General features: G+C 37.0%; 1 protein-coding gene across 1 annotated transcript in view; it reads left to right on the top strand.

Moving 5' to 3' along the window:
- ERP44 (endoplasmic reticulum protein 44) overlaps window positions 1-26,497 on the top strand; it is a 50,146-nt gene that overhangs the window by 7,760 nt on the left and 15,889 nt on the right. The window contains exons 2-5 of the mRNA XM_027739376.2: window positions 11,809-11,881; window positions 13,676-13,715; window positions 15,933-16,048; window positions 26,024-26,208. Coding sequence (XP_027595177.1) covers window positions 11,809-11,881; window positions 13,676-13,715; window positions 15,933-16,048; window positions 26,024-26,208 — 414 coding nt within the window. The remainder of the gene's footprint in view (window positions 1-11,808; window positions 11,882-13,675; window positions 13,716-15,932; window positions 16,049-26,023; window positions 26,209-26,497) is intronic.

The following is a 26,497-nucleotide window of genomic DNA, read 5'->3' as shown; positions in this document are numbered from 1 at the left end:
GTATTCGTGAAAAGGAACCTGAGCAGAAGTTAGGGCTCTAGAAACAGAGTTTAGTAAATGACCTGTTTCCTTGGCATGCTTTTTGCTTTCAGCATGTCTTCTGTCTTGTCTGGCAGCAGTGATTCTTGCGTGTTTCTTGTGTGTTTGATTGAGGTGCATCCAAAAAAAAAAAGTCTGTAAGGGTGTCAGGTTTTTGGGGGTTTATTTTCATAGATTTGTGAAAGGGAGAGAAGAAGAGCAGTTTAATCTTTGTTGTAAGATAACTGGCAGTAAAGCTTATATTTTGTCTCCAAGCAGATTCATGTGGCAATTGGACATAAACATGGAGAGAACTTGTCCGTTAGGAACTCTGCAAGGAAGTATTTTGAAAGGCAAGGAATAGGTGCCTGTTCCAATGGTCTTGAAAAAGAAAACAACAGCTGTGATAGTGTTTTGCTGTTTTCCGTAGCTGTCGTGATTATGAAGTGATGATATAATTAACTTTCTCAAAAGCTTCACAAAGGGAAAGCTTTTCAGTGATGTATTCATATTTGTAATCCCAAGAAGAGTTTTTTGTTCCTTTAGTCAGTCTATCACTTCTGGCTCTTATAGTTTATTGAAATCCCTTTTCTTAACTCTTGCTGAAAGCACTTAGCTCCTATACTCTTTGCCAGTCATAAAAATTATGAATTTTCATAAACATGTATATGAAAAAACTTTTTTTCCTTTTTTTTTTTTCCTTCCTTCTCTCGGTTGAGTCAATTCACTTGGGACTTTGGACAGGATGATTGAAAGACAAATTGGTTGCTTCACAAAGGTAATTAAGAGTGTATGTGGTGCAGGGGGTGAACAGTTAGGAGTTCTTTCCTACTAATGATACATTAATTAGTGAAGGGAGCTCAGCAAGTGTGCGAGCCTCTTAGGAATTACCTTTAAATGACATTTAAAACTGCTTTGATTAAAAAAGTAAAATTGCAGGGGGGAGAGGTCTTTTTAGTATTTTAGAATTTTAAACATTATTTTAAAATAAGCCAATACATAGCTGTGATACCTGAGGATTTTGATAACAGTTCTGGTTGCAAAGTCCTCCATGTTTGCTTCATGAAGCTGGTTAGTTGCAGAGCCAGGGTGTCTGATACTTGCTCCCACTTCAAGCACTGCACCATGTTAATGTGTTCATACTATTTTTAGGACCAGTCTGGAATACTTGCTTGAATATTTTTGTGGGAGTCAGCTTGAAGCTGGCAGGTTTAATATTCCTTGGGGAGGTAAACCAGCAATGAGGTATCTCCATATGACTTTCTTTTGTGCATTTCAAAATATCTGTGGCATGTGTCCTGTCCTCTGCATTATTTACTCTTCTGCTGTCCAGAGCTATCTGGGATAAATTGACAGCATATGTGCAGGCCCTTCACAGCTGTTTAGGATAGAAAGAAAATAGCTCTTATGCAGTCTGAAATTAGCCATTCATTCTTCAAGGTACATGTGGCTGTGGTCCCAATGGTGAATTTTTCTCCTCAGGTTCAGGTAGCATTGCTTTAATCAATGCTCTTCCATAGAAGATAGCCAGTGAATCAGTTGTAAAAGGTATCTTTTTTTTTTTCCTCCTCATTTAAATTGGGAGATTTCTCCAATGCTACCTTGTCAATTAGGATGCAGCTGTGGAGTAGTATTTCTATTACTGCTTATTTGGAAGATCATATCCCTTATCATATGTTATTTTAAGGTAGCAAATCATAAATGCTAACACAAAAATTGAGGTAAAACATTTGTTAGAGACAAGCTAATGGTTTGCCAGAGAGCTTTAATATACTGTGATTAGTAGTTTGCATGTATAGAATGGAAGTTTGTGGAATGTGCATCATAATTATGCCTGGAGTAAAGAAAAAGAAATAATCACAGTAACATAAGTTTAGATGATGTTTTAAATTTATTTATTCTAAAGTTCAGAGTTCTGATGTTAAGGGAATGATAAGCTGAGGCTACAAAACTCCATTGTATTTTAGAAAGTTTGTAATTTTGAAATTCTAAGGAATTTTTCCACATTTTGATTCCTCAGAAAAAGAAGGAAGAGCAACAGCAACACAGGACTGAATCTCGATGGTTTTACTGTACGGGCAAACACTTCATACACTACGAACGTCTGCACAAACAAAACCTTAAGCTCCTGCTGAAATATTAGGTAATCTGAGGAAAAGTGGCACCTCAGTCATGCTGATGGAAAACCAAAATCTGTAGCACAAGGAGAGTTCTTAGTGATATTGGAAGTATTATTTCTTTCTAAAAGCTCTAGATATGAGGTCAGTGAACAAGGGTGGTTGTGTCTGTATTCATGTATGGGTTAGTTCTGGAGGAGATTGCAGAGTGTAACTTGACCGTGCCATGCTAAAACTGGAAGAGAGCAAGAGTTTACCTTAAACTGCTAGTTGTTGTAGAATCATTCCTACATTTACTGCTCTGCCAGTGATTGTTGCTTCATTGTTTAGTTCTAATTGTCATCGTCTTTAGTGTCAAATAAGGGTGACCCGAATCAAGGTGGCTGTGATTCTGTACTTTCAAAAAGGATTTTGTTGTTTGGAAGTACAAATAGGCAGCAGTGCTAATGTAAATGGTACAATTAAAACAGTGATATCAGAGGCTGGTTTGTCCACTTCTCTTCCCTTATGTTGTCTTTAGAGTGCAAGTTAAACCATTATGTTTGGCATTCTTTTGGTTGGGCTGGGCGAGAAGAACGACCCCGGCTGTATTTTTCATTTAAGTATTTTGTTTGTCTATTTCTCACTTTTATCGCCCTTTGTGTTTTCCTCCCTGTACCTCAGCTGCATGGTTAAAGCAGTGTGGGTCCAGCATCCAGAGCTTCAGGACTGTGATATTTCAACTATAAATGCTAATAATATGTGAAATACAGATTTCTCCAACACTGTATTTTTATTATGCCACCTGACTGCTATTTTATCTAAATTGATTCTTAGATGTTTTTATCATGAAGGGCTAGTTGATGTGTGTTTATGGTAGCCTTTATTTTGGCATTTGTGCAGTTGGTTTTGGTAATTCACACCTACTTTTAAAACAAGTTCCAGCCAGAAAGGTAAAGCTGAACAGGGTTCTCTTTGCTTAAAGTTCCCGCCTTTCTTGATACTGCAAAGGTCTGGAGAACATGATGCTTTGGAGCAGAGGAGTAAAAATGTATTCAGCATTGCAACTAGATTGTATAATTAGTAAACAGCGAAGCAGCTAGAAATGAGTAGGTATTGATCATTTCACTAAAAATGAGTTGGTTTTGTCTTGTTGGAGAATAAACTCAGTATGTATTGGAATCTGCCAAAGTAGAAATTGTGTTATTTTTGAAGCAGTAGAATGTGTGTAGGCAGCAAGTGTGGAAAATTCAGTTATCCACTAATATGTTCAGTCCTTCAGATTATTCCAAGCTAGCAAATATTCACGTGACAAAGGGAATATGGGTTGTTGTGGAAACACTACATCTACCTTTGGTTTCCTCCTCTAAGATTATGCTTTAAAGGAGAGATTCTGAATTCCATGGCCACTCCTTCCACAGAATGCCATAGAAGCTTTTGTTTCATTTTAATATGCATTTTCATCACCAGTCCAAGAATGAAGAAAACATACATCTATTTATGTTATTAAAAAAAAAAAAATCTAATTCCTTGTTCTGCAATGGCCCTGCATGTAAAGACTATAATGAAGGGCACAGGAAAGACTGTAGAAGATCATAATGAATAACAGGGTAGTATGTTGCTTTCTGTAATGATACACGTGGCTCTCAAAACACAGTTCCTAATAAGCCTTCTGTTTAGACTCGACTCAACTATATGAAATTATTACAATTATTACAATTTCTTCTCTACTGTTACACATCAAAATAATTTCCAAAATATTTCAAGTGCAAAAATGGCTTTGACTTATCTTAAAATGCAGAGAGGATATTGAGAAATGATTTGCATACAGGGTTACATATGTGATCTGTGACGTGAGGAGTGGAGTTACAAGTACACAGTCTCCGAGGTCTGCAGCGAATGGTTTTGGTATTGGGTTTTACATGTAGTAGCAATGGCCAAAATAGAGAACAGGGCATATTTCCTTGGCTTGCTGAAAAGGGGCAGCAAACTATTCTGCTCTGCTGGCCTTGCCAGAGTCTTGACAAGACCAAGCTGCCCTTTATTTCGTGTTGCTGGGTCATGCTTTAACTAGTTGAGAACCCTGAGGGTGCTGGCTTTCATATACAGCAACAGCTGCTTAATTTGTGCTAATCATTTTGGAGATTGCATTTGTATTTTATGTGCTTCTTGAAAGTTTATCTTTGTTGCCAAATAATCAGAGCAGTTGGTAGATATGGAAAAGGTTTTCAGAACATGAGATTGTGTTTTTTCCTAAAAAGCTGTGCGAATCAGACCTTTTCTTTCAGGGGAATTCTAGCTGCTTGTGTAAAAGATGAAGCTTGGTACGTAAAATATCTAAAGATTCAGAGTTCCCTGTGGAGCAGAATTCATGGCTTTAAGCTGTGAAACAGGCTTTAAGGTAGATTCCTATTTCTGAGTATGTGGAGTACTCTGAACATCATTCATGAAGTTGTTCAGACATCTGTTTACATCTTTTATAGGTGTATGGACTGTGTTACCTCAAAGTGGATGTTTAAGACAAGGGAACCAGTGTTTTATGACCCTGACTGGGGATTGCCCTTTTCCCTCCAGGCCAAGAGAAATAACTGAAAATTACAAATAGTTCAGCTGAAAATAAATTACAGGTCTTACCTCTGTAACACTTTTTTAGACACGCCTCATGTCATTTTTTTGAGCCCTGACTTAAACATTTCTATAAAAGACAGTGATCCATAGGTTTGTGCCTAGAGACTTACGCTTTAGAATTGTGTTTGGTTGCATGATTCTGCTACTAATAGCTTTATGGAAAAATCGCAGTGCATTGGACTGTACTTTTTGATACTGAGGTTTAATTTTCATCTCTGCAGTGGACTTTTTGAATGAACATCTTGTGTCTTCTAATAATAGTTCACAAACTGTTGAGAGGTTAATTTACCCATTTTTCTGGGACTCTCCAGTGCTTCAGGCTGTTGAGAGATCTCTGTGGCTATGAATCATTCCCAGTTGTACATGAAAGTCCTGCAACTCCTCGTGTGCTAAATTCAGTTGTAGGGACATTGGCTGTGAGTTCTTTTTCCTGATTTGAAGTGTCAAATCAATGTAATTTGGATTTTCAAAGATACTGTTATGAATTGTGATTTTTTTTTCCCCCAATATTTTCATTGGGAAAAAAGTTCTTTATTATTAATAAGAGATGTAGTTACACCAAATATTCCTTCCAGACACTTAAAATGGGAGTAGATGACAAGATATATGGAGGAAAAAATCACATTACCTCTTTTTAATATGGTGGTCTCTACCTAGTTCTGTGCAGTTATAGCACTGTTTGGCTAAGTCAGTATAAAAGTGAATTGTCTATCAAGGCTAAAGAAGTGAGTTTACTTTTCTAATATATATATTATCTGTGTTTCAGTTTAGTTAGATTTTTTTCTCTGTTCTCATAGAAGTTAGTAACTGCACTCTTTAAATCTATTTTAAGTAGCTTCCCTTGAGCATTTTACATTTCCCTGATTAAATTTAAGATATGACTCTTGAGTGAAGAATAATAGGAAAATGATTTTTTGTTGCCCATTTAAACATTGCTCTGAAAACTTAACTGTAACTCAGAAGTGATTGTTAGTGTTTTGAACTAATAACTTAGTTATTGTTAGTGTTTTGAACTTTGTGTTAGTGTTTTGAACTTTGTGTTAGTGTTTTGAACTTTGTGTTAGTGTTTTGAACTTTGACTCATAGTCCCATAATGAAAGCAGCTTACATTACTAATGAAAACCCTGCATAATCAATGGTGATGGCAGCAGTCAAAGTTATGAAAATGTTTAGGCACAGCCTGGAATCAAGTGGTGACAATTAAGAGTTGAACTGTTCTCACTGAGGGGGGGTGAATAATGTTCTTTTTTTGTTTTACCCCACCATTTTCTATTTACTGTTTTCTCTCTCTCTGCTCTGAACTTTGTGCTTCATTATAGGGCTTCTGGGAATGCTGCCAGCGAGATGCTCCTGATTGATGGTTCTGAAGCCAAAATTCAGGGCTCTTACAATGTCTGCCAGCTTTGGCATTGCTGCCTCCTGGGATTGCTTTCAATTTGTATCATCCTACAGCAGGCTGTAAACTCGTCTGCTTCCTGTTGTCCAGGAGTTTAATGCAGACCTCAGAGTAGCAGCAGATTAGTGGCATGCATGAAGAAAGAGGTACTCAGGAACTGAAAGTCAGCCGCAGAGTCCTATGGGGCTTGGACTTCAGGTAGTAACTTCAACATGTCAGTCTGGATTAGATGTGGGCTAGAGCTGGCTGGAGAATGTAAAATGATTTTGTGTTAGAGGAGAAAGGCAGTTTAGTTGTGTGCCTTTAGGATTTCCCAGCAGGAAGAAAAGGTAAATAGAAAGTCTAGCAACTGAAAATGAAGGTTGTTCTTGTTGACTGCCTTGCAGGTGTAGTACTAATTAGAAATCATAATGCTCCAAGAATAAATTTTCTGTGTTCTTCAGATAGTTTGCTTTGGAAATGAGGACCTCTGTTTTATTATGTGCGTTAAAAAATAAAGACATGAAGAACTAAAATTAAACAGACCCGTTTTGTTTTCCTTTTCTTGTAGTTTTAAGATTATGAACATTTAAGCTGTTAAACTTTTCTGCCAGAAAGTGGTATGTAAACTACAATAAACTTGAAAAAGAAATACCACTAAACCTATAGGCCTGTCTCTTCTGTCCAGTTAGCAATTAAAGAACAGCACTAACTGGTAAGAGTAAAATGTTAATAAAAGGTTGATCTAAATCTCCTGTATAACCAGTGGGCTTTACAGTTGAACAGCAACAGGGTCAGTAGAAGGTGAGTTGAAACTGGGTGTGCATTTATTTCCTCTTTGGGAAAGGGATATGAAACCTGGCAGAGGTTCGTTGCTGGGGGTCAGTTGAGTAGGTTTTGTCCGAGCATTTTATGTTGTGTAAGGCTGCTTGTGTGGCATTGCGTGTGTCAGACAAGGATGATAATGGCTTTCAGGTCTTTCACTACAAACAATCCGAATAAATCTCAGATAATTTGTAGTTACTCCTCAGAAGTGACTGGTACTGGCTCCAGGCATAAGTGGCTAAGTGATGGCTAAGTTCGGGAGGATCAAAATTTAATCAAAATACTAACATTTCTGTATTAATTAAACTTCCCAGTAAAAACATGACCAGTGTTACCTTCAGAAGCTTCCAGGAACCTGAACTGTGATGTTCATGCTTTATTTGACAGTGTTTCTGAGGACCAGAAGAGTAAAAATACACGTGTCATCTCCTCTTCTTCCCTCCCCCCATGAGCTAAATTTTATCTTTGTGAATGCATTGTTCAGTTCCTGACTTTTTCCCTCCAGCAATGCATTCTGTAAGTGCAGCTTTCTGCATTCGTTTGTTTTAGTGCATAGTTTAGCTTGTCGTTTTTCTGTAGTGTTAAATGATTGTGAGTAGATTATGAACGCAGTAATATAACTTCTGTAGTTTCATTCAAGTATTTAATATTTTAATATCCTACTCTGTCTTTATTTTTTAAAATCTTTTTATTTCATAGCTACTTAGTTTTACCTTCAGATTTTCATAGTTTAAACATTTAAAAATAGAAATATATATCATATATTTTTATATATATACACGTGTGTATATATATATATACATGGCTAATTTTATCCAGTGTAAAGGCAGCAACCTGAGTTGTTTCAGGTGTACTTACATAACCAATTTTCCTTTCAAATTATTTTTTCAAGATGCTTTCTTCAGTGTAGCTATCTTGGGAGGTTAGTTTGTAACTAAAGAAAAAAAATAATTCTCACACATGAACAGTCATCCCTGTGTCCTTCCACTATACGCTAGTGGAATGCAAAGTTTAAAAGTAAAAAATCCTGAAGACATTTTTTAGCCAGTATATTTTTCAGAACATGTGTTTAATACCTGTTTTATAAAGTGTGTTGCTGATATTCAGAAATTATTTCCTCAAAATGTCTTGTTTTCTGCCCACGGATATGAAGCACAGGCCTGAAAAAGGTCAGAAAATGTTCTCAAAACCGTGTAGCTTCTTAGCAATTTAAATACGAATTTGTATTTCTTCATGTTAAATATTAATACTAGTAATATCATAAACCCTCTTGCATCTCATGGAACAGCAAGATTACTGGGTCAAAAGGATGTGCTTTCTTCCTTACAGGCATTACACCTTAATGAAAGCTTCTGCTGAAGTGCGTCTTGCATATTTATTGACATTTCTTCAAGGAATGCTTTTTTCCCTGAGACTATCAACTTATTATGAAGAATTTGGCACCCACTATGATTTAGTCAGTATAAAACATTTGAGAACATGATTATGAATATCTTTGACAAACAGAAATTTTCATACTTCTAGTGGAAAAAGTATTTCACTTATCTCAGATTTTATGCAACTTTTGGGGAAAGAAGGCTCTTAGTCTCAGACCTATTGCACTACTGTAATATAAAAGGGCAATAAGAGATATGGCTTAATTCCCTTTTCACTTTCAATATATGAAACACATATATTGAAACATGCAGTTTGCACCACGTTTTTCCACGGTAAGAGTTAAGAAAGGAATCACAAACTTTTTTGTGCTATAAAGAAGTAATAGTTTTGATTCCTTTTTTCTGCACATAGCACAGCCTAGCAGAGGATCTTATTGGTTAGTACGTGGGGTGCTTTCATGGTGCAGTTAAATATTTGCATTGCAAGTTAAGTGTATTGTAGCAATCTACAAATGCGACTACAGTTCCTGATCCGTTTAAGTGTATCTGCTAAGTAATGTAGCCTGTTCCCGACTGCAAATAATGTGCTTATCTACGTTGTGTTTAATTTATGTGTAATTTATCCTATTAGATAAGATTTGTGTTGCTGTTGGAAAGCTATTCTAGAAAAAGCTATGTGGATTTAAGAAATTGATATCTTACCTGTTCGGTGTGTTTAGACAGCACAAAACGCTGAGCTCCTGTGAAAATAGTTTCACCAAGATCTACTGTGAAAATTTGTTTTGAGTGTGAATGGTGATGCAGAGCTGTATGCAACAGCTAAGAAGTTCTTGCTTTCTAGAGGCTTGTGTGGATTTTCTGTGTTAAAAAGCATTGTTCAAGGTTATAAGCAGGATAAGTAACTGTATGGTCTTCAAGGTGATTAGAGGTTCTTGAGGCCTTGCAGGGCAGCTGAAGCCTTGGAACACTGAGTTTGCAGTCACCTGTGGGAGGATCAGATGATGACCAACAAAATTAATGTTGAGCTGTCCTTTATTACCTTGAGTAATATTCCAACTGGTTTTGTTAATCGTAGCTACTGCTTCAATTGCGCACAAGTTAGGTCTATCCTAACATTTGCAATAAAACAGCATGTGGGTACAAACAAAAACTGCGCCACCTCATGCACATGCTGACTTGACCCATTTTTCACTACAAACATTACTACTACTACCAGCACCTCCCCATAGCAACACCATGGAAGTTGTCATCCCACGAACCACCCCAGGGGTGATGTAGAGGTGTCTGCACTGATGGTTGCCATCAGCTATTACCTCTCTAGGGATGATTTGGCCAATGTGGATGTGGGTCCATATGTGTAGCTTCCCCCAGCAAAGACTGAAGGCAGAGTCCTACCTCTTTGCTGCTCAGTAGTCAGCAATGCCAGTGTCTTCAAAGGAACTTCCCTAATACTGGCCTGCTGCAACTTGTGCATTGCATTGCTTGCTTAATCAGATTTTTTTTTTTTTGTAAATTGTGTTGTTACGCTGCCTGTTTCATCTATGGACCTCACAGCTCAACCATAAGTTTTGTTTCTCTCCAGTCGTCTTGAAGCCACAGTTCAGGTGCTCGTTGCAGGCTGTTAAAGTGCCACAGCAAGACTGTGCAAACTCCACCACAAATCTGAGACTTGCATTTAAGATTAGTATCTTGATCAGTTACCAAGTGAGAAGCACTGGTACATATTTTTATTGCAACAGCTGCTGTGTTTTTCAGCCTGTAGTGTAAGATGGAGTGTATATGCTACCCAGGGGCGCCTGTATATGGGAAATACAAAAGAATTAGTCTTCACTGAGAAATGGATGGTGATCCGCAAATGAGAAGGAATTGAAAATGATTGCTGCAGATCTCACCTATGTGCCATTTACAGTGATAGTTTGAGAGCTAATGACAGTGTCTTGCTGCAGAAGTTTCTCACCATTTTTGATGCTGATCATAAAAAAGTCAGGGATCCAGTTTGGCTTTTTTTTTTTTTTTAGGCAAATATTTGATATACACTTGCATCAATTGTTAGGAAGCTTGATGTGTGACATTGCATGAGTCTTTTGATAAATTGTAAACAGTGTCAAAAGCAGGCATACTCTGGAGGCTTGCTCTTTGTAGTCATGGTTCTAGCACAGGTTCAGGATAGGTCTCAGGCTCTTCCATAAATACAGAGATCCTTGTATAATTGTTTCCTTGTATCCAGCTGCTTCATGTGTTTTTATATGGATGGTCTTTATACTTCTAGCTATGTTTTTCCTTGGTGCCTTTTGTCAGCTATGCCTCGTTAGCCATAAGCAGATTTTCTTTGCAGCTGCAACGAGTAAACAGTCTCCAGGAACATGGATAGTGTGTATGTTGTGTGCTGCCACTTCTCAGTGCGAGGGTTAATTCCTCACAGGTGTCACTGGGGATCTGTGGTCTCTGCCTGACTCCTTGACCTGTGCCTTCCTGTCCGTTCCCTTCCTTTTCCTTTCTTATTATCACTGTCACCTGTGGAACCATACATCGATTGAAAACAGAAGCTGGAAGGCATCACAGCAGAGCATCTGGTCCAAGCCTTGGCCCTGCTTAGAGAAGTGGTGACTTTCTGACCAGGTTGCTCAGGATGGAAACATTTATGTCCCAGACCAGAATCTGTTTTGTTCCACTCAAAAATGTGCATGCTTATCTCTCTCAAAGCAAAAATAAGTTGTAATTCACTGATACCTCTTTCATCTAGGATAGAACAGCAAATCTTTTTTCTTTTTCCCTCACCATATTTTGAGACAAAAATAACTGGGCCTATTGCAGTGAATATGAGAGTGCTCTTCAATAAAACTGTGTATTGCTGTGAAAACTGCATTAAGAGTAATACATATGCTGCTTTGTAATTGAATTATTTGGCTCATGTGGTACCTCAGTTTTTATAGTCTGATATGACTACTGCATGCTGGGACTGAAGCCGTGTCAAGTAAAAATACAGGAGATAAGACTGTAGCTAGTTGAGTTATATATACTGAAACTGTTTCCTAAAACATCAATAAAATTGTAGGCAACTGAGGCTTTACTTAATGTGGAACTTTTTAGCCAGACAAGCCCTGTAAGTGGCAGGGGCAATTACTGAGTGTGCAACTCCAAGCCCACGCACTTCTGGGCTGTGTGAGGTTGTTAGGTGGCAAAAATGGGGTGAGCTTATGAATATGTTGTTCTTAAAGGTGCAAAATTTACCTGTAACATTTCTGCCTACATAATAGGGAATTATATTAAGAGATAGCTAATTTTGCTTTAAATGTGAGAGTATGTTATATCTGTAAATACTTTATTTGTATATTTGTAGTACTGCTGTCATCTGAAATGCGTGGACTGAATTACAGTTCTTTTACTGTTCTTTGCCAGCTTTTGAACTGGAACTCTTAAGAATCATATATAAGTTATTATATTATTGCTGAAACTTTACATACGTTACTGATATACTTTCTCTTTTTAGGTGTCTTGGCTTTTTAGTCCAGCAAGAAGTGAAATAACAAGTCTAGATAGTGGAAATATAGATGACATTTTAAGTGAGTACTTTGAATATTTTTTTTCTTTATAGGTCTGCAGTTATTGTGTGAACATGTGTGAAAATTGGAGTGTTATTAAATGAATATGCATACCCTAGCTTTGAATATATGAGTTGCAATTGGCTTAGAAATATTAAATGCCTGTGGTCAAAATTAGCTGTCTGAACTAATGTCTTGCAAGGAGAATTTGAAGTGTCTTAAGAAAAATAACTGGTATCAGGTTTGCAGATGGGAATGCTTGATTACATAACCAAAACCTGTCCAGAGGGCATTTTAAAAGTTCCCCCCAAAAAACAGCAGCAACTGAAAACCATGGTGATGGGCCTTAAGTATCTTGCTTATTCAGCTGTGCTTTTCCTCAGGTTAAGCATTGTGCTGATTCTGGTGGCTCATAGAAAGGAGATCCGTAAATTAAACAGATGTGTATTCCTTGTCTGAAACCTTTTCCTCTGAAAAATATGCAATTTGCCTTTGCAAGTCTTTGCACGAAAAAAGTTCTGAGTTGTTTCAAATGCATCAAGGGAAAAAAACCCTCTTTATTCTCTTTTATTAAAGTCTCTTCTATAATCTGTCTAATGTTACAGGAGTACTTTGTAGTATGTGATCTGTTTGTAAATACCTTCTATGGAGTGGAAAATATAAAATCATTTTATAAAATGTTATTCATAAAAGGGAATATATCCAGGTGTAACTACTTTTAAAATGTATCAGATTGCTTTCAATAAATACTTTATGTCTTGGAGGTAACCCTAAACTTGTCAGTGCTTGTTAATTACCTGTTAACCACTTGCATTCCTTGCCGATAATGAAAATCTTAATGCTGTAATTCTAATCAAAACTGTAGTGCTGCTCCCCAGCCTTCACAAAAGTGTCTTTACCAGCATAGTATCATCTCCAGGCTTTCAACATCTTAATCTTCACGTGTAACTGCTCTGCAACTTTGTCAATTTTCTGCTTTGTCAGCATTTCTGCTTTATAAAGCTGTGAGTGATACTCTATAGTTTCACTATGTATTTCATTTTTTTTCAATGTCTAGGCCACCACTACTACTAAAAATCAATTTAAAGCATAGTCGTTATATTGTGTAAAGATCATAGTTTATTTTCAGGCAGGAGATTTACCCTTTTTTGGTGTATTTTCTTTTTTTTTTTTTTTTGATATGTGAAAAGTAGTGTGTGAGAACATTATTTCATTACCTCATCACATGTATCCCTGTAGTACTGCACTTTTTTTGTGTCTCTTAGTATTTCTTTGCTACCTTTTGCCTTAGTATCCTTCTTAGCAAATAAGACAGGTAAGGACTGACCAGAGTAAGTTGTGCAGGCAATCTGCCTGTTGGTCGATCTTCTGACCCCAAGAGCTGAGATTGCAGCTTTTAACTGTTTTTTAACACTTAGGAGTAATAGAGCTAATGCTTAAGAGATACACTGAAGTACTATTTCTGAATGTGAGTACCTTAATTTTAAATCCAGAATTGCTTTTTATTTCATGTGTCACTTAATTACTTCTTTTGTGTTTTAATACCTTTAAGAGTTTACATTTTTGATATATCAATAAAGTCAATAGAACACTTGACTGAAGGCCTCTTTCATCACTCTTCCATTTGTTATAGATTATATTTCAGAAAAGATTTATCCTAGCAGTTTTCTAGCAATCAGACTAAGCTATATGCTGAATAATGTAGAAATACTTGCTTTTATAGTTTTTTGTGCGTATTTTTATAATCTCAGATAAAAGAACTAAGAAGTTACCTCTCAATGTGACATTGGGTTTTTTCTTTTTCTTTCCTCTCAGACAATGCAGATGTTGCTTTAGTTAATTTTTATGCTGATTGGTAAGTTATATTTTTTTTCTATGTTTAAAACTCTGTCTACTGAAAACTGTCATGTTTGGCTGTAGTTTTCTAATTGAAAATATAGTAGTATGTTGCTTTCAAACCAGTTCTTTCCTGGGTTTATGTCCTGATTGCTTCCCCTTCTGCAGTTCTTCCATCCTATGTTTCATTTAGGACTCCTATCAGAAGAAAAAATTGGAGTATTTCAGACTCTCCATTTTCTTCTGTGTTGGTCCCATACGTTTGTACTAGAAAAAAAAGACTTGACACAAAAAATCAATTGTTTTTCTAGTTTGTAATTTTCTAATTTGTAAGAGCTTGCAAAAGAGCTTGCAAGTGGAGAACTAGAGAAATTATAATTGAGAGATGAAATCTGAGCAACTGTAAAATGAAGAAATATTTGGGGCTGAACTGGTTAGACCTTGTGAATGACATACTTAGAAGGAACTGTTTACCTGAAATTGTATTTTAAAAAAAAAAACAACTTGCATCTTGAATCATTGTTAGAATTAATTTAAGCAATATACCCCTGTGAAATGTCTCTTTTTAATGATAGTGCAACGAAGTCACTAGTTAAGTAAGAAACTGGACCTAATCTCTTACCAGTTTTGTATAGAATTATCCTATAGAGGCTATCTTTTAAAATATGTAAATAAACTTTTAATTTTCAATTTGTGATCTGCTGATATTTGGCGAATCATGGACTACTTCAAAAGTGCTATCTTTTCTTAAAGATAAGCAAGGAAGGCAAACCTATGGAGAGTAAATTTAATACACTGAAATTTGAGGTCTGCGTTGCCATTCAAAAATGATTTTTGGATTTTGCAAATGACAAACTGTAGAAAGGTAGCTAAATACCCATGTTCTGATACTTCTGTCATAAAGGGAAGATACAAATATTTTAAAATTTGATATAGCCAGGTAACAAGTGTCCTGTTTTAGGACCTTATTAGCACAGTTCCTTCTCCAAAACCCCACTGTTATCAGATCCTCTGTAGAATAGATGTACTGTGAATTTAAAGATTTGTATGTGCTTGCAAGTTGATTCATGGTAAAGTAGGCTGTAATTTTAGAACATTACAGCCTTAATTATGATCATTACGTGTAGGCATTCAGGAATAACCTCTCACCATAGCAGACTGCGATGTACCTGACTTTTGAATGAGAACTGATGAGTTTCAGTCATGTACTCACTGTAAGGGTGGAGAAGAATGAGGGACAGGGAAGCCATATGTAACATATACATGCTACATAAATGTGTAGCATATAGTTGTGCTACCCAGAGTCAGGTTTTTCTGGAGAATGGACCTGAGCTCTGTTTGTATTTTGAGAGCAAAACTTGCCTCTTCACTTGGAAGTTTCTGTGTCAGGCACAGTGGCATCCCCAACCTGATGCTGCTAAGTTTGAGGTGGGCTTCAGTGCAGGCTGGTTTATTGAAAGTCTGCTCCATGAGGTCTCATTCTGACAACTTCTACAGTGCCATTATGCATCTTCAATTTGAAATTCTTTCATGAGTTTAGAAGGATAGAATATAAAATAATTTCACTGATGTATTAAAAATGGGCTTGTGCATTAGTGTTAAGCCCTAAACTCCCTAAAGCCACTGAAGCATGTTTACAATCCTACAACCTGGGCAAAAAGAAAATTTGCTTCAAAATCTGACATGACTAAAAGAAGGGACCCATAGGGTTCTCTTTTTCTCAGTGCTGAAAAAGCAGTCTGCTCAAATTCTACTGAACTTGAGCGATAATATTATACACAACACTTAGAACTTCTATTGTTGACCTTCCTGAAGGTGATGGTGAATATTTGAAACTCAACAGTCTTAAGTATCTTCCTTTACTGCATTTTTATAATTACTTTCCCAAGGCTAATTCCGGCAGGAAAAAAATGAACAATATACTTTCTGAATAGAATATATTTCATAAAGGCTTATAATTGATTAATGGCGTTTCCTAAGCAGATAAAGCAGGGAAGCATATCTTGAGCTCTGTATTCATTTAGAATTACTTTTTTCAGCACCCTAATTATTCAAGTTACTTTTGGATCTATTTTTATCCAGACATTTACTGGGATTGTTAGAAGTAGATGTGATTTTTTTTCAGTAACTCTTCTTTCTTTTTTTTCTTTTTCCTTCAAAGATTGAAATATTCCATTAGTCGTCAAAATATTTCAAATTAGTATTTCAAAGTTATGATTTTCTGTTCTATTTACAGGTGCCGCTTCAGCCAAATGCTGCATCCTATTTTTGAGGAAGCTTCTAATGTAATTAAGGAAGAGTATCCAGATAAGAATCAAGTGGTGTTTGCTAGAGTAGACTGTGATCAGCATTGTAAGTAAATAATGATTTAGGTTTTTCCTATGCTAACCTGCTACTAAGTTACTAATTGTATTGAAGAATATACTGTATAGCAATCTAAAGTGTAGCTGTACCTGCCCCATCATTTGGCCCAGAGCTGTTTTTGTTACATCAGTGAACCTCTTCTTCCATATTTGTCAGGGCAATTTCCAGTGTTGCTTTCTCATTGCATTCATAAACAGGCTTTTTTTAATCAGTTCCACCTGTCTCATTTAAAAAAGAAAAAAATGGCTGGGATTATAAATTGAGTTGGCTCATTGTGGTGTCAGAGAAACACTAGTGCAACAAATGATGCGGGTCTTCGCAATCAAGAAGAGGAAGGAGAAACCTTCCATTGTCAGCACCAAGAATATGCTCTGCTTGGGTCTTCCTTCTACCTGGGAGTCTTGGTGAGCTGTGAGTTGCCTTTCACAGAGCCAGACAGGGATCAGGGCTTTGCTTTGCTGTTAGTACACATGCCAGCAAATGGTTGCCTATTTGGGCTTTTCCCATGGCCAGAAACACATATTCCTGAGACTTACTGTTGGCCTAATAGCTGTGTTTTAGTGCTCTGTTACAAAAACTCTGAAGAGAGAACCTTATGGGACAGGATAAAAATGTCAGTTGCATAGCTATGCAAAATAGCTGCTTTGGTTTACATTTGTCTTTCCCATTTAGACAATTGAACTTTTTGGTGTTGGAAAAGATTTTTCTCTACGATGAGAATTCCTGACTTGTGTCTTGGTTCTTACTTGCAGATTTAAAAGTCAGTAAGTCCACTTGAACATCTTCCAATGGCACTGTTTTGTGCTCTATTTTGTATACACGCACATAGTTGCCCAACAATTAAGAGCTTTGTGATCTTGAAAGAGATTTCAAGTATAAAAAAAATCAAAACAAACTTCTAAGGTAACAAAGAGTATCAACTCAGTATCTAACATGTAAAATAAATTGATTCTTCAAACTGTCAGGAGTGGCCAAAAAAGATCACTTCCCAAAGATCAGTAAGACCAATTCATAACCACCAGAAACTTAAATGCCTCTGGGGTTTATAAATCTGTGGCTCACTTGGATTTAGGACCCTCCTTATAGCCTCAGCTGGAAAAGAGGCACAACAGTATTCACCAAGGTATGTGAGAAGCCTTGAAGCTTTCAGCTGCCTTCCTACATTGTAATGGTTGGGATGTGTTGAGGAACTGATACAAAATTTTTAACTCAGGTGTTCTTGAAGAGCAGCTTATTAAACAGAGGGTTGCAGAATCTCCTCCTCTGAGCAGATCTAGTGCCGTGAATGCAGTGTGGAACAGTGCACTTCTGGAACTGCCTGGAGCATTTCCAGAGCAGCAGCAGAATGGAGTGGCGTAGCTGTACTTGATGTACTTCACAAGATATGCTTTAGTTTCCTTGACTTATGAGTCTAATAGTATTTTTTCTTTGTCGTTATAGTGTTGTGTCTGTTCAATGAGTGTTTTTCTATCTCCTTTCTGAACAGCCTTTTCTAGAATCATGGAGGTTTTGGGGGTTGGTGGGGGCTTTTTTATTTGTTTTGTAGTTTTTTTGTGGGGAGTGGGGTTTGTTTGAGGTTTTTTTCCATTTTTTTGACCTGATCTCAAAATTGAGATCTCCCAGATCTCAAATACTTAACTACACTTTTAGCTTCTTTATTTTTCACACTTGGTGTTCTCTGCTGCTTCCAGTCACCCACCGTCGATGTCGTATATGCTTGGGAGATCTTAACCAAAAGCATAGCATTAAGTATTCGGATTTGCCATCCTTAAAAGTCAGTTTTCAAGTAAGGCAATGAAATCCTCTGGAGGAATATATTGAAGGCAAAGCCTGATATGTGGTCTTTGGTGGAGTTTTCTTACAGAGCTTTTTGTCTGTCTTTGCTCTGATATCTGCTGCAGGATCTGCACAAATAATCTACCCCTGATCTTTACAATGGTAAAAAATAATGCAGTTATAGCAAGCATTTTTAGCAGCCTGTGTTTTTGTTAAGGTTTATAATAACTGCTGAAGTCCTTATTTTTGTTTGCTGTAGCTTTAGTTGCTTGAGTAACTCAGAGAGTCTTTGGGCTGCCAGATGCCCAGTGTTTAGCCATGAGATCACAGAATTGCAGAATATGCTGAGTTGGAAGGGACCTACAAGGATCATCGAGTCTTGTCTTAGCAGTTATGTAGATAAGAAAACTTTTTTTTTTCCCCTCCAGGTGTTTGAAACGCTTAAGGAGCTTGTTGCGTAATCTTCTCATGTGCTCATTGAATGAAGCTCATTGGAGCTCCTTATGGAGAGCTAAGGCCTAGATGGAGGAGGAGATGCTACAGCAGAAATTGTCTTCCTTTCCCTGGGAGTAGGTGTAGTGGGCTAAGTAGTAGGAGGCAGCCAGGAGTTTTGGTCTTTCTTTTTATTGCTGGAATACCATAAATTCTCTGTATTTACCCTTTCTGTTTTTACTGTAAGAAGTAGATGAGCATGACTTCTGCTGCAGAAGCTGTAAAATGTGAGAAGTAAAAATAAAATCCTTTAATGACAGGCAATTTACATTCCCTTTTTGAATTAAAATAGCAACGCTGTATATGTCATTCCTAGTTTCTAGTATTTATTTGCTGGGTTGTAAACAATGGTACATTTCATGGCACACAGTTATTGGGTATGTCCTAAAGTTTTAAGTATTTTAACTTTGATTTTAGTGTATGCAGCTTTCTATTAAGAGAGTGAATGTTACTGTATTATCCAGCTTAGGCCTGCTGCAGTATTTTACTGAATGTTGGAGTCAAGATTGTTAGTGATTTGGGTTTTTTTTCCCTAAGCTTTATATTTTTGTATGTGTTTATATATTTTAGCAATACTAGAAGGTTTATGTCAATATTTTGGGGTTTTGTTATGCCTGCAGCTTTCGTACCACTAGTAGTTCACTATTAGAGTGATGTTCTAGAGATGGTGGATTATTTGCATTACAAATGATCTGTTTCTCTTTGAGGCCAAGACACTGTAGGGAATCGAAATAGCTGATTTCAGGCCACTCAAAAACAGCTTTCAGAATGGTCAGCCAGGCATAGATACTTTCCATTTAATGTACTATTATTGAAGCACACTGTGGGGCCCAACAGCTCACACCAGCTTCTGAGGGTAAAGCAAATTAAAGAGAATTATTGATGCACTACCAAATGTTTGATGCTTAATGACAAAACCATCATTCTATCTGCTCTTATAGCCATATAAAGATGTTTTTCTGGAAGGTGCTAGGCCCCATGAGATTGAATACAAATTATAAATATTAACACTATATTAAGCTTCCGTATGTGTTATGTTTTATACCAGTTTATAATATGGTAGAAGATAACTATAACTGAAATGTGTAAGTTAAGACATCAGGCTGTTTTTAACGTGGTGTGGAACATACACTAAAGGTAATCCGATGAAACAGGTAATTGAAGCAGGTACTTTCAGTTTCCAAGACCTTATCCTTTTATAACTTAAAACTGTCTAAGTTCCATGACATTGTGTGCTCTTAAAGTCTTTGTTGGTTTAGGTATGTTCAATTTAGTAATTCACCTTAAAAGTTATGCACCTCTCTTCTAACTATAATAAGTAATAAAAGTGATCTTCCATATAAAATTACAGAAGATCTTTCTGCATATATGTTATTAGGAGGATTTTGATTGGTGTTTTTGGTTTTGGGTTTTTTTGATTGTTTGGTGTTTTTTGTATTTTTTTCCTCACTTGTGGGGTTTTTTATCCTTTGTGTTAAGCAGTGATGTTGGAAACTCACTCGTTTCTGTTCTTTGTGAGTGAATGTTGCAATATAGAGCTCATGTTTCTGGAGGAGAGTTTATATTTTGGACAGTTTCTCTGAATTCACATTAGGAGCTGTGGTACAGAATTCTTGTAAGTTAAAGTGTGTATGTGTATATATATGTGTGTATATATATATATATATAGGCTGTTTAATTCTGTTGCAGCATTATTTCCTTTGGTTTCTGAGTTAAATAAAAAATAATAGCTAGTTTGAATAAATCTTTGTGCCTCCAAACAGAAAACAAGTTCTCACTGACCGGATGTATAGAGATGCTTTGCTAGACAGAATGTTTAGGGAACTGTTGTTCTTCCATTCAAAATGTGTCCATGAGTGGTATTTTCATCCACTGCTGTGAGCTGCTGATCTCTCTGGGTCTGGCTGTCCCTGCAATGTGTGCTAATGTTAGTCTTCACAGATTAGATTGTATTGGTACTGTACCTTTGGTAAGCAAAATAACTCAGTAGGATAACAAATTTGGAAGTTCATAAATGAACTATAAATGAAACTCTAAACAAGCCAAGGATTTCATTGTGTTCCTGTCACTTTGCTTGGGAAAAAAAAATCAGTCTGAAAGAGTTATCTTTGGATAAAATAAAAAGTGGAAGTGATTTGGAGTGGTTGTTGATGGCACTCCTCAGGAGGGCCATTTTTTTAGCTTGTCAGAAAAGGTTATGGGATGCCTACTGATGAGACCCTGCTAAGAGCAGGCATGGCTGTTGTGAATGCTCCTTTGTAGCAGAAGGTGGTCTAGATCTGCTGTTACCTGAGTTTGATATACAGCATTGATTGTTTTTCTGGTACCTGTTTTGGTCCATCATAACAAGTGATACAGGTCACCAGTATCACAGTCATTGGAGTAGGATGCCTAGTTTAGATGGTTTCCCAAGTTCTTTTCTAATTCTGCTTCCTGTGCTTATTCTCAGGTCTTATGACTTCTGTGCAAGTGTCATGAGAGGAGTAGTTTAACTGGAGATAATTAATGGTGTATTATGGAATGCTTAAAAATAAGGTAAATGCAGTGTATAAGGCCTTTTAAGTGAACTTGAGAGAAAAATGGTTGTGGAATAGTAAGTGAAAAAGTACCTATCAAAGATTTCATTTCTCATCTGTAGTGTGTCCTGGCAGGTACCCTGAGGGACTTCAAAAGATGTTGATTGATTTCAAGTGAGCAACTAGAATACTCATTTGATAGTCCCAGCTTCAAATATACAGCTGAAGGAATTTGTTAGTTTTGAAATGGAAGGTATTGCAGAAGGGTGAGAAAGACTTAAGATGATTTGACACACACAAAAAGAATAGTGTTAGATCCAGTAAATTCAAGCTCTCCATATATGCAGCTGTGCAACTCCTATAACCATCATGTATAACCAAAGTCAGGAAATGCAGTAGATTGGGTTTGTGCTAGCTCTTCCTCAAACAACATGAAGTCACCTCCCCACACCTCCACCTCCCCCTTAGAAAAAGAGACACCAAATATTTTCAAAAGTTATTTTTACAGGGTTTGAGTTTTGAAACTTTGATTTTCTTCCAGATAACTTTTCAGGCTGTTGTAGTCCTCTGTTCAACATGTGAATTCTTCAGGTGGTGCCTTACATTATGAGGTGGGCATTTAGGATAATTATCGGTATTGTTCAAATCTTAGTGGACATGTTTTTTGGGAGCCAACCCTGTAGACTTAAAATCTAAATATTTGTTTGGTAGTGGTATGAATTATGACCCCGAAAGATTAAAACAGTGTACTGAGTTAATGGTGGGGAGATACCCTGATGCTTTGTAAATATTGCCAGTCCTTCAATGGACTTCTTAGGTGCATTGTGGATGAGTGTGTCTTGGTGTAGTTCTTCAACATATTCTTCACTGTTGGGTGGCAATGGAATTGAGATATAGATGTAGTCTGATATACTAGCTGAACTTTGGACAGCGTGTTGTGGTGTTAACTTAGAACAATGGAGTCTGAAGCATTGTGGGAAACAAGTCACTGGCTGTGTGCTTGCTTAAAGCTGTAGCTTGGGTGATGTGTGTACATACCATGTGCAAAGCCTGACAGTCCCCAAAAAATGGGGTTTGGCATTCCTTTGAGTAGAGGAACACAGACAATGGAGAAATGGCTGAACAGTACCAGAGATGCTAAAGATATGGATCACAGATGATAGCTCAGAAAGCATGTTTTCTTAGAGGGTCTTGCTCAGATATGTGCGAGACTGTCTCAGAAAACATGAGTGAAAATGTCAGGTTTCATGTAAAAATTTCCTTCAAAAGAACAATAAAAGCTGCTGTCTCTTACCTGTTGTAAGAATCAGCTTTGCTCAGGAGAAGTATCAAAACAGTGCATCTGTGAAGAGAAATGAGCAACTGTAAGACATTGCTGTTGGAGTGTGCTAGAATAAATAGTGGAAAAAAAGCCTGGGTGGTGTAGAAATTATTGCATGTCAGCAGTTACACATGGAAAATGGGGAGGAGAGAATCGTCTGAATACAGTCATTGCTGTGCTTGAAATTTCTGATTTGTAGAAATAAAAATGATCAAGCATGTCAGTAGCTTCCTGTCATAACTAATGGGAAACCATTCTGGTAGCACAGGCACTAGACTTGTGATTTAATGATTAATTCAGCAAAGTACAAACACAAGATTTGCTCCTTTTAGGTACCTTAGCACCTGAAGAAAATAAAAAGTCATAAAGTCGTAGCTGGGAGTTTTTTTGTTTTTAGGGAGATTGCACTTATCTTTTTCAAATCTCTCTTCTCATGAAAAAATGGGCAGTGGGAATGTCTGGAAATATTTTTAAATTTAATTTAGGATTTACTATAACTAATGCAATCTGTGAATGAGTTCAAACAATATTCCATGTATTTGCATTGTATATTTCCAATTTTAAAAGGAATATAATTTTGTAGTTGCTCTGCTTATGCTAACTCTACCTGTATCAAATGCCAGAGCTTAATGAAGCATTTAAGGTTTACTCTATTTGACTTTTGAATTAATTCAAACAATTTTTCGTGTACTTGCATTTTATATTTTGTAAAAAGATGGTTTTCAAATACTTACTTGTGTAGGAGTGTCATTTCTCTGTGTTAGTTCAAATACCAGCATTCGTGCAATCTCAATGTAATTTGTAAAGATCTCACAAGTTCTGACTTATGAAATAATGTTTGAATTCAGTTTTGACAGTGGGCATTTTATTACCATTACATTTTTTATGCAACTTCAGCCCTTGATGAAGATCCACATCCCTAGGGACTGCAATCTCCATCTTGGAGAATGTTCATGATCCCCTGAATGCCCATTCTGCAACCCTTGCAATCCTCCTATAACTGTGGAAATAACCTGAAGCAAAAGTCCATGTTGTGAAACAGAAAAGCATCATTTTTGGTGCTCTCTTGCTGTGCAGATCTGTAACGGTACTGGTCTTTAATCTCAATGTGTTCCTGCGAAACCCTGACAGGTAGTGCTTCTTGTCCCTTATCAGACTCTGATCAAGTTTTGATCGACTGATGTACTGTCAGACCAAAGGTCCTTCTATCAGCAGAGAAGGGCAGCAAATGCCTGGTTTGCAGATGATGTTTGTCTTCCACCAAGCAAATATGGAGCGATTCCTCCCCAGCTATATTTGTCAGCTTCTTGCAGGCGGCTCTTAGATACTTTAAATAAAAAGTGGTGGAATCTAAAGGAAGAAAAGATTATTGATCTAATACTCATTAATGCTGAATATATTGGCATCTTCCCATGAGAAATTTGTATTAATTTGAAATAAAAGTACTCTAAATTGAGGACATAAAATATTTTACCCTTAATTTTAACTGTAATTAGTGCATTCAGAAATGCACTTCTGGGGTATTTAGGAAACAGGTTCAAGGCCTTTCTCTTAGTCAAAATTGATAGGCTGAATTCTGTGTTATTTAGTAGTGATGCAAAGCTTTCTTTAGCTTTTTAGGTGGTGAAGCTTTTAAGTTTACTGTTTTGTGGGATGTTAAAGAACACTTACTCCTTTGCTGTGCACAATTTGCTTTCAGTTTTCAGATTTGTCTAAGTCGTGCAACTGGTACAAAGATTGTTTTCAGTAACTAAAGCTGCAAGTAGGATAAGTAGTTTTCTAGCAGCAATTGCAGCTGCTGATAGTTTCACTGAGAGTTCTCCAGGTAGGAGGGAATTCAGACTTCTGTCTCTGTTGTCTTTAAAAAAAGAGTAAGATTAAGATAGAAAGTAAATCTGCTTGTGATAAATATGTAACTGAGAAAGAGGGTCAGAAAGGATTAGTTTTCACATAATTTAGTACTGTGCCACGTATGCTGATGGTCCCTCATTTGGTTGCTTTCCTGCTGTGGGCTAATCCAAGTCACCTGAAGTGTGTCCTGTGACTTCTTCAGGAGTCTGTGAAAAGTAAGAGAACATGCATTCAGCCCACATTTTCATTGCCTTCCTCTCTGTTGACTGAATGAAATTTCTTTGTCTCCACAGAATAAACTGGCCTGTTGAAGTTCACCATCTCTCTCCTTTCTTGAGAGAGAAAGGGAGAAGGGGAAGTGTAGTCGCTGTGGCTGACTTGAATGAGTCACCCCTAAGGATTAAGCAGCTCAGAAAAGTGGACAGACTGCTTATATGTGGGGATTTAGTTGGGTTTAGGAACAGAGGTTTAGGTAAAATGCACCCCAGTCTGTAATAGAGGACATGTGGTTTTCACAGGGGCTGTGAGATTTTATTTATTTCTAGGTTTATTTCCAAGGGACAACAAAGCAAAAGCAATGGGAAAGTGCTTGTGGAAATCTACCTGGCTTTACAGGCTTTGTCTCTATTGTTTGTTTTCAGTCTTGTTTTCCTGAGAACCCAATGTGTATCTGGTTACCTTGTTTCTTCTGTTCTTCCTTGTAAAAACTTCAAGCTTTTTGCTGAACTTCAGCCACATCTGAAAGAGGAAAGAGCATTCGAAGTTATGAGTACTTACAAAGTTCAATTAAAGCAGTTGCTGGATACTGGAGATGCACAAAACCAACTTCTGCACTGTAGCAAAGGTTGCTGTAAAAACTCAAGGCTGCTGGATCCTGCTCGATGTGCCATGAACCACTTGCTGGTTATGTGTAGGCTTCCCTGTCAATGCCCAGCTGGGAGCTAGCTGCAGCACCTATTGCAGTTTGCTGTGTCCCAGTGATTTAGCAAAGTGGAAGAGGGACACGTGTGGCACTAGTGCTCTGGTGGGGTGTGGTGAAGAACCATGTTGTTGTGGTGGTTGAAGATGAGGGGCACAGGACACACACGTGTGGGAAACTGGGCTTTATTGCTTCTGCTCACCGTTTTTCTTTGCCGCTCTTCTAATTTTCCTGTAAAACCTCTTTCTGTTTTTTATTCTTTTACGTTTGTAAGTCTTGTGAATAAATAACGTAAATAACTGACATGTTATACATAGGGGAAAAGAGCTGGTGCTCTTATGCTAGAGGAATGCAAATACACATTACTTTGTTGTGTGAAGCTATGTGTGGTTCAAGTCTAGAAGAAAGTTGGGCTCCGTGTATAGATTTGAATCTGTCTTGAAGGGAATGACACTGGTTGACCAGAGAGGTGTTTGCCTTAATTTAGAAACCTGAAATTTTGTGTTTGTTCAAAACTTGAACAGCTCAGAACTGTAACAGCAGTTTTCTGGCCTTTGTAGGCTTCACAAAATACTTTGCACAGGGTCCACATTTTCTAAAATTTTAGACATGACAGTTTTTTCTCCAGCACTGCAATTGAGATGAAAATCATAATGAGTTTAAAGAAAAATAGGGGATGATTTATTTTATTAAAAGTTTCTCAAGTGGGTTAATTAACTGAGATGTGGCAAGCTTTTTAAGATTCTGATGTTCTTGGTATGCTTTTAAATTGGTTTTCCTAGTTGTTCGTAGGAAGTGCACTAAATGAGTATGCCTGCCCAAGTCGACTTTTTACTTATCCCAATTTTGGTAATTTTTTCTTTGCAAAGATCAGTACATGTGAGAAATAATGTGGCTACCATCTGTTCTCTGCCCAGTGGTAGTGTTTGTTTCTTGATTTGGGTTTTCTTTTCAGTGGTGTTCTGTTCTTGTTTAAAGATGTGGAACTACTGGTTCAGAGATGCAGACATATACATGTGTAAGACAGCATGTTCAGTGTATTTCTGTATTCGTAGGGCTTTGGTTTTATTTTCTTAATTTCTTTTTAGCTGATATAGCTCAGAGGTACAGGATAAGCAAATACCCGACTCTGAAACTCTTCCGGAATGGCATGATGATGAAGAGGGAATACAGGGGCCAGAGATCTGTGACAGCAATAGCAGATTACATCAGGCAGCAGAAGAGTAACCCCATTCGGGAGGTCCAGGATTTGGAAGAAATTAGTTCTCTTGATGTAAGTATTTCAATTTTACTCCTATTTATTTTTTTTAATGTTGAATTGGTGGAACATAATGTATTTAAAGAACATATTTACTTTTTTTTTTTATTCAGAAATGTTCAGTATGTTTTTTTTTTTAACTGAGTGGAAAACTGAATCGTTTGCAGTATTACTATATTGAAATAATTTTTAACTTTCAGGCACCTTCACTCCACGACCAAATTACTTATTTTGCTTTTAATAATTTGAAAAGAATAATATGTTGCATTTGACAAGATACTTAAAAAATATTTCTCACTGAAAA

Source organism: Pipra filicauda, unplaced genomic scaffold, assembly GCF_003945595.2.
Source record: "Pipra filicauda isolate LSUMZ 115617 unplaced genomic scaffold, ASM394559v2 scaffold56_size3634133_pilon, whole genome shotgun sequence".
Taxonomy (NCBI): domain Eukaryota; kingdom Metazoa; phylum Chordata; class Aves; order Passeriformes; family Pipridae; genus Pipra; species Pipra filicauda.
This window is presented reverse-complemented; position numbering and strand designations above follow the sequence as displayed.